We start from the raw sequence: 9,058 nt of genomic DNA, 5'->3' as shown, positions 1-9,058 counted from the left end.
AATCTCACTTCCTTAAACTCTCTCAGTTCTGCCCCTGACCACCATATCACCCTAGATGGTGTCCAATTATCATCTTTGAGTGTCTTCATCAATCTTTCTCTCCTTTTGTTGCTGTTTTTTGTTGGTTTGTTTGAGACAAAGTCTCCTTATGAAGCCCAGGCTGGTCTAGAACTCACAGAGATCCTCCTGCCTCCAGAGGGCTGAGATTAAAGACATGCTCCAACATTCCCATTTTGGTTTTTTTTGAGACAATTCATGTAGCCCAGGCTGGCTTCGAAACTGATATGTGAACCAGGTGTGGTGGTCAGCCTGGTCTACATAATGAGTTTCAGGACAACCGAGGCTACGTAAAGAGATTCTACCTCATTAAAAAAAAAATGAACGTACAAATGAATGAACGAAAGGAAGGAAGAAGAGAGAAAGAAAAAGAAATTGATATGTGGTGGAGAACGTAACCTTGAATTCCTGATGTTTCTGCCTGCACCTTCCAAATATTCTCACCTTTTTAAAGCACAGGAACCCAAGACCTGTTTTCCCTTCAAGAGCCCTGCCAGTTCCCTTTACCTTGTTCCAAGAGCAAGTGCCTTACTTCTCAATATTGTTTAAAGCCAGGTCCCACCCTCCCTTGAAGGCACTGGGAAGAAGATGAGGTGGCCTTTTTCCTCATCTCCCCACCTCCAGGTCAGAAGAGTTCGTCAAATGTTCCTTTCAGTTTTTTTTCCCCCTATTGCTAAGACCGGAACCCAAGTCCAGTGTGTGCTACACAAGTACTCTACCTCTGAGCCACACCCCCATCCCTTAGATGTCCTTCTGGTGGGGCATTTGAGCCAAACAATAGGTCTTTTTGTTGGACGTCTCCAAATATGAAATCACAGTATAGAATGTACTTCTTTAACCGGCATGTGAGCCACCTCAAACGCCCAGAGCAGGACTGTGGATCCAAGCTCCAAACTCAAATCAACTGGGACATCCGGGAGAAGAGGCCTCTTGCCTCCTCCAGCCAGGTTCCTCAGAAGCCCCCTAGCTGGATCGCTAGCTAAGGCTTGCTATAGACTCTGTTGAGTTCAGTCCCGGAATACCTCCCAAGTGACCCACCATGTGAGCATCGAGCTCACTGTATAACCCCGCTTTCTCCTTACTGGATCTATATGCTGTTTTAAACTCGCTGCCCATGGTGAGGGCTATCCCAGGGACACTCCCCAGCAGGTGCCCGGTGGAGGAGGTGGTGGCCTGTGGGGACGTTCAGGATAAGGAGGCTCCAACGACTGCAAAAACGAAAGGTTTTTATTGAAAAATACGAAACGGCCCGTTTTACGGTTGCCTGTCTCTGCCCACTGTGAGCCTTCCGGCTGCGGAAGGACGGGGCTGGCAAGTAGCTGCTGTGGCCACCCCAGTCCTGTACTTGGAAGGGTGAAGTTTCTTTGTCCAGACGGGTTGGACGGTTCCTAGGCCCGGCAGTCAGGTGGCAGCCGGGGAAGAGGGGGTCGCCAGGCTGTCTGTCCTCTTCCAGTCTAGCAAGCAGACGGCGTGGCATCTGTAACCATCTGGAGAGTGGGGTGGTCTCCGAAGCAAGGCTGCACGCTGGACTGGTGGGGTACCTCGGCTGCTGAGAGTGGTGATGGTGCGGTCTGCGCGCACCCGGCCCCTCAGACATAGTCCTTGCGGTCATAGGCGGTGCCGGTAGCCGTGCCAGGCCCGGTGGATCGCGGCGCAGAATAGAGGATCTTGGTGGGCGCGTACTTCTCCCGCGGTGGGCAGGAGCAGCAAAGCAAGGCGCCCCCTAGCAGCTGCATTGCGGCGGCAGCCCAGCCCACGTACAACCCGGATCCCATCTCCCGCTTCTGAGACTCGGGCACCAGCGGGTTATAGAAATCCCTGATGATGGTGTTGGCCGACCAGGACACGGGTATTAAGGTGAGCAGAGCGCACAACAGGAAAACCACTCCCGCCCCGATGGTGACCTTGGCCTTGGCCGTCTCGTCTTGGATGCAGTTGGTGCACTGGGCGCCCACGAGCGCCACGAGGAGCCCGAAGGCGGCCAGCAGGATGGACACCACCAGGAGGGCTCGGGCGGCCTGCAGGTCCTGCGGCAGGGCCAGCAGCGATTCGTACATCTTGCACTGCATCTGCCCGGTGCTCTGCACCACGCAGTCCATCCACAGGCCCTCCCAGGTGATCTGCGCCGTGACGATGGTGTTACCGATGAAAGCCGAAACGCGCCACGTAGGAAGAGCGCAGCACACGATGGTGCACAGCCAGCCCAGCACGGCCAGCAACGTGCCGGTGATCTCCAGGCCCATGGACATGGCTGCTGGACTTGAACCGGCTCTGCCGGGCAGCTCCGGGGGCTGGAAGACGAGGGATCGCGAGCCCTGGACTTCAGAACCAACTGTCGGGCGAAGATTGACGGACGACTGTCGCCGGGGGCCGACGGGTGGATGGCAAAGGACGCGCTAACGGCTCCTCTCCCGGGGCTTTCACGGAGGCTGCCTCTGCACCTGCCTGTGGCTTTGGAGACTGGTTCCTGAGACTGGGTTGGCTCTGGGATGGGGTGGGTTGGACTTAGCTGGTGCCCAGAGGAGGAAGGTGGGGCTCGCTCTCCTGGGGACAGTGACGTGTGCCCCGTCCCCGTCCAGTCCCGTCCGTCCTCCCCCTCCCCTTCACCAAGGGAGGAAGGACTTAACCAGAAACCGAATGCAATGGGGTGGGGGATGATGTCGAGGGAGGGCCGTGCCCTCTGTGCTCTCTCCTTTCCAAACCTCTCCTAGCTCCTCATCCTCAACAAATTTTCTTGAGACATAGAGGGGGGAGGGGCTCTTCAGTGATTTTTTTTTTTTTTTTTTTTTTGAAGCGCAAATCACCAATAGTAAACTGCTTGGCTCTGTTGCCCTCACCTCCAGCCTTTCCAGCACGGGAGGCGTAGGATGGGGGCGAGGCCACCTCCTTTGGACAGCCGGCACTGGGAGGACCCGGTGGGGGCGTGGCTGCGGCCGTTTGTCGTTGTCAGAGGACGGAATTGCAGTACCTGCCCTGGGTCCCTCCAGCTTGACGCAGGCAGGTAGTAAGGTCTATATTTGAACACACTGGACTCTGAAGCCGGGGCCGCCCACCTGAAGAGCTCCCCTCACCCACCCAAGTGTTGAGTTCAAATTCTTGTCCAGCTCCTTCTCATGGGACGGTAGCAGCCTTAGCTGGATTACTGTCCCACCCAGAGCTGCTTTTCCTCACTGAGGTTCTCTTCACGGGGGCGTCTTGTTTTCTCTCCTCAGGGGGGCAGAGTGAGTGCCAGGGTGAGGTGGGAAAGAGATTGGATACAGGGCGAGAACAGAAAGGAAAAAGTCAAGCTAGGTGTGTTGGCTCATGCCCGAGGCTGAGGCAAGAAGGTAGCTTTGAGTTCAAAGCCAGGGTGGACTCTAGAGTGTGTCTCAGAATAAGACACAGCACGCATTCGAAAAGCCCTGCACAGTGTATCACGCCTATCATCTCAGCCCTTGGGGACGAGGAGGGAGGCAGGAGTTCCAGATCGTCTTGGCTAGGGAAAGAATTCAAGGCCAAATGGGCCACTGGAGACCCTGGCTCAAACAAACAAACATCAAAACAAAACAAAAGCCCGGAACACCAATCCCTGTTGCCTCTGAGCACTATCTCCCCTGATTCACGGCTCTTAAGAGTTGGCCTTGGGGTGGCCCGTACCCAAATTCCTTCCTTCTCCTCTTCCCCCCACCACAGCTAGGGTCTGGCTCTTCGTGTTTTGTTCCTAGACACTCCAAGGACCTGTACTTGGGGTCCTTCTTCACGGGGCGCTCCAACAGCTGCCCAATAGGCTTATTGACCTCCTCCCCTCCCTCCCCTCTCCCCAGGCCCAAGTCTTTTGTCATTTTAGAAGCAGGGGATGTAACTCACTGGGTAGAGGGCTTAACCAGCATGCTAGAAGTCCGTGGTCTGTCCTGGGCACTGAATAAACCCTGCGAGATGGTAGGTTGACAATCACCACCCTAATGTACATCAGAAGTTCAAGGTCCTCCTCCCCAGCTACTTAGTGAACTGGAGTTCAGTGTGGGTGGCTTGGGACCCTGTCCCCAAACAAAAAACAAATGATAGCAACAGAACCATGCCAGCTTCTTACCCACAATGCCCAGGCCTTTTCCAATTTGATACCATCTGAAGTGTACTCTCTTTTCTTCCTCTTTTCCTCCTTCTCCCCTCCCGCCTTCCCTTTTCTTCCCCCTTCCCCCCTTCTTTTCTCTGTCCCCCTCCCCCCAAAGGACTGCACTGTGTAGCCTAGGGTGGCCTTAAACTCAAGATGGTTTTGCCTCCCCTGCATGAGTGGTGAGATTCTGTGTGAGAGAGGCCACGCTTGGCTTCTCATTGATTTCTGGTTCTTTGTCTCTGCTCCGCTCGGTTGCCACCACCAGGACATTGAGAATGTTCCAAGACTGACAGGCAGTTTTTGCCTGTTTTATTATATGGCACTCCCACCACCTAGAACAGGGCTGGGTCTTCACAGAGGTAAATGACTTCACACTTTTTCTTGTTTCCCAAAGCTGCCCTGCCCAGGCTCTTGGACTGAGGATGTTGTTGTGCTCTGAGGGCCCCAGGGGCCGCGCAATTAGCTCGGTTGGAACCTGAGACCCATCCAGCTAGATGAAAAGCTTGGGGGAGGCAGATGGTCCAGAGGATAAAGGTCCGTCCTCCTTGCCAAGCTTGACAACCTGAGTTTGAGCCCTGTTACCTCAAAGTGGGGAAAAGCCCATTCCCCAAAGTTGTTCTCTGACCTCCACAAGCTTGCACACCTGTGCGCGTGCGCGCGCACACACACACACACTGAATAACAAAAGAACAAATAATACTGAATAGCACACTGAGTAACAAAATAAAGGGGCAAGCTTCATTGAGTTGGGCTTAGGGTATTTTTTTTTTTCTGGGGAGCCCCTACCTCTCAAATTACAAACACTCAGACTTCATCCTCTTCCCTAAGAATCCAAACCCTGGGGTGTTAGAAGACTCAAATAAACAATCCCAGAGGCACATGGAAACCAGGGCTCTGTTTCTTCCAAGTGCAAAGGTCCTGGGCTGGTCCTGATGGGCAGGGCTGGGAGTGCCAGGCCAGAAGGCCCAGCTGGTGCAGGGTCAGGGCTGTTCTGGAAGGAGTGTAAGCGTGGGTCCTCTTTAATGAAGTGTGGGTATGGTGACTGACACCTTGGCACAGGGGAATGAGGATATGGCTCTGTCTATAAAGTACTTGCCACATAATGATGAGGACCTGGGTTATCCCCTGAAACCCACATTAAAAAACAATAAAAAAAGCAAAACCCCGGGCTGGAGAGATGGCTCAGAGGTTAAGAGTACTGACTGCTCTTCCAGAGGTCCTGAGTTCAATTCCCAGCACCCCACATGGTGGCTCACAACCATGTGGTCTGGCACCCTCTTCTATATACATAATGAATAAAATCTTTTTTTAAAAACAAAACAAAACAAAACAAAACAAAAAAAAAAAAACCCAGCAGTGGTGGCGCACGCCTTTAATCCCAGCACTGGAGAGGCAAAGGCAGGTTGATCTCTGAATTTGAGGACAGCCTGGTCTATAAAACGAGTTTCAGGACAGCAGGGACTACACAGAGAAACCCTGTGTCGAAAAACCAAACCAAACCAAATCAAATAAAACTGGGTGCTGTGGTGACACCTGCAACTGTAACGCCCAGGAGTCAGAGGCAGGAGGATAAGAGATGAGTTTAGATCGAGTGAGAGATCCTGCCTCAAAAAACAAGATGGAGACATGATTGAGGAAGATACCCGGAGCGTCTCTGGCTTCCACATATTCAAAAACACATGTTTTCACACACTTGCTCACACAGGCACACACACACACACACACACACACACACACACACACACACACTCCAAAGAAAAAGGAGGAGGGGTGGCGAAACCAGCAATTGAGTGGCAGAAGCAAGAGATCTCTGTGAGTTCAAGGCCAGCCTGATCTAAGAAAGTTCCAGACCGGCCAGAGCTACATAGTGAGACCCTTTCTTAAACAAGCCAAACCAAATCAAACACACAAACCTTCAAGATGTGAACTCTGTGTTTCCTGTCCCTGCCTCCTGTCACCATCCCAGCCTGTTGCCATACTGCCTCTGCCATTGTGGACTCTCTCCTTCTAGAATGATAAATAAATTAGTAAATAAATTTATTAATTAGTTTATAAATGAATAAATCAGCAAACAAATAAATAAGCTGCCGGGAGTAGAGGTTCACGACTTTAATCCCAGCACTTGGGTGGCAGAGGCAGGTGGATATCTGAGTTTGAGGATAGTCTGGTCTACAGAGCGAGAGAAACCCTGACTCAAAAAACAAACAAACAAATAAGGAAGGAGGAGGAGGAGAAGAAAAAGAAGAAAGAAGGAAAGGAAGAAGGAAGGAAGGAAGGAAGGAAGAGCCGGGTGGTGGTGGTGCACACCTTTAATCCCAGCACTCAGGAGGCAGAGCCAGGCGGATCTTGGATCTCTGTGAGTTCGAGGTCAGCCTTGTCTACAGAGCAAGACCTGGGACAGGTACCAAACAACACAGAGAAACCCTATCTCGAAATGCCCCCCCCAAAAAAAAAAGAAAAGAAAAGAAAGAAAGGAGGAGGAGGGAGGGAGGAAGGGAAAGAAGGAAGGTAGGAAGGAAGGAAGAAGGAAGGAAGGAAGGAAGGAAGCAAGCAAGCAAGCAAGCAAGCAAGGAAGGGAAACAGATTTCCACCTAACAGTGTGCTGGAGGTCACATGAATGTTGAGGCAGGGTGATTGTACTGTGGTTTGACACCATGTTCTTTGACGCCTGCTTGTCTTCGAGGCTGAGGAAAATGTCGATGACTTTTCCAAACTCAGTTTCTACCCTTGTAAAGTGGGGGAAACTATGTATGTTCCCGTGACTCATGTTTTAGGACTGCAGAGAGATGGGCAGCCACGTATCTGTCCCGTAAAAATAGAAACAACCAGGGCAGGGCACGGAATCACACAGAGAGATGATGTGTACTCAGATCCGTGATAGCTGATCCTGGAGACCTTGAGGAGGTTCTGTGTCAGCCTTGGTGCGGTTTCCTCATCCCGGAGAAGTGATTGCTCTGTGACTGGACAGGGTTGGGGGATGGGCAGGAAGCACTGGCTTGTTTTGAGGCGGACCTGCTGGGCAGGACTGATCAGAGGCAAGCAGGGTAGTTTTCGTGCCCAGGGGCCAAACTTCAGGGCCTCCACAAATAAGACTTTGGCTCCGAGTAAACACCTCCAATCAGCCCTGAGCTCAGTATCTATCATGGGTCTCATAACTCAGTAATCGAAACACAAATGGTCCAATTGAAAAATAGGTGAAGGAAATCAAAACCATGAGCTATTTATTGCCTCACTCCAGGTAGAATGACTGTTATCAAAAAGATGATGGATGTTGGGAGGAAGTGGAGAAGAGGGAAGAGCATGTTGGTGGTGGTGGCAATGTGTGTTATTATAGCTGTTACGGAAAAGAGTCTGGAAGCTTCTCAAATTATTCAGAAGAGGAGCTGGCAAGATGGTTTAGTAGTTTAAGGGACTTGTCTCCAAGCCTGGCCACCTGAGGACCCACACAGTGGAAGGAGAGAACCGACTCCCCAGAGTTGTCCTCTGACCTTTATATGTGCCCCATGGCAAGCACAAGTGTGTGGCGTACATACAACACACCACTACAGCACACACACACACACACACACACACACACACACACACACACACACACTGCCTCCACACAAAAAAATGAGTGAATAAATAAATGTAAAGAAAAAGTTTAAAAGATAATTATCAAGGGTTTTAACTATTCTCCTACTGGGTGTGCCATCGGTGAGGGGACTGACTCGGTAACACACTGTCACCCTCCACAGCCTAAGCATTAACTCCCTTAATCCTCTATGGACCTCAACTCAGGCTAAACAGGGATCTGTAGTTTTGGTGCAGAAAAGAATTTCAGGACGAGCCAGCAGGAAACACAGAGATGCAAACCAACACAACCAGGATCTCACCACGTGGTAGTCCTGGTTAGCCTGGAACTTGCTATGTAGACCAAGCTGGCCTTGAACCACAGAGATGCCCCTGCCTGTGCCTCCGGAGTGCTAGGATTGAAGGTATTCATCACCATACCTGGCCCCAGAGTTGGAGATTTTTATTAAAGATATTTTAAGGGTTTGAAGTGATGGCTCAGAGGTTAAGAGCACTGGCTGTTCTTCCAGAGGACCCCAGTTCAAGTCCCAGCACCCACATGGCAGCTCACAACTGTCTGTAACTTCAGTTCTAGGGGATCTGACGCCCTCACACAGACATACATGCAGGCAAAACACTAATTAATGCATGTGCAATACAAATAAATAAAAGATATTTTAATATAGCTGGGCAGCTGTAGTGGCGCCATTAATCCTAGCACTGGAAGGCAGAAGTAGGCAGAGCTCTGTGAGTTCAAGGCCAGCCTGGTCTACAGAGTGAGTTCCAGGGCTACACAGAGAAACCCTGTCTCAAAAACAAACAAACAAAAAGAGAGACAAAGGCAAGAGAATTGTTTAGAGTTTAAGGCCAGCCTGGCCTACAGAGTGAGACTGTCTCAAAAGACCAAACCAAACCAAGCAACCAACAAATAAAACCATTGACAGGCCGGGCGGTGGTGGCGCACACCTTTAACCCCAGCACTTGGGAGGCAGAGCCAGGCAGATCTTTGTGAGTTCGAGGCCAGCCTGGTCTGCAGAGTGAGATCCAGGAAAGGCGCAAAGCTACACAGAGAAACCCTGTCTCGAAAAACCAAAAACCAACCAACCAACCAACCAAACAAACAAACAAACAAAAATCATTGACAGAGGGACTCTGTCTCAAATAAATAAATAAATAAACAAGATATTTTAATACAGGCTTTACCCATGAGGGTTAGGAGAAAAAGAGGCACTCAGAAATACATAACCAGCTGTGAGTATGAGCTTCTCCAGCAAAGCATTGGACATGCATACTATTTTTTAAAGATGTACTTTTATTTATGGGTGTGTGTGTGTGTGTGTGTGTGTGTGTGTGTGT

The 9,058-nt window shown here is 50.8% G+C and overlaps 1 protein-coding gene across 1 annotated transcript; it reads right to left on the bottom strand.

Annotated features, from left to right (window-relative positions):
* Positions 1–1,270: 1,270 nt before the first annotated feature.
* Cldn3 (claudin 3) lies at positions 1,271–2,568 on the bottom strand. Its single transcript, XM_028862471.2, has one exon. The coding sequence runs from the start codon at positions 2,304–2,306 to the stop codon at positions 1,647–1,649; it is 660 nt and encodes a 219-aa protein (XP_028718304.1). The 5' UTR covers positions 2,307–2,568; the 3' UTR covers positions 1,271–1,646.
* Between the last annotated feature and the right edge of the window lie 6,490 nt (positions 2,569–9,058).

This window comes from Peromyscus leucopus, chromosome 23 (assembly GCF_004664715.2).
Source record: "Peromyscus leucopus breed LL Stock chromosome 23, UCI_PerLeu_2.1, whole genome shotgun sequence".
Taxonomy (NCBI): Eukaryota; Metazoa; Chordata; class Mammalia; order Rodentia; family Cricetidae; genus Peromyscus; species Peromyscus leucopus.
The sequence above is the reverse complement of the archived record's forward strand: the minus strand, read 5'-3'. Positions and strand labels throughout refer to the sequence as shown.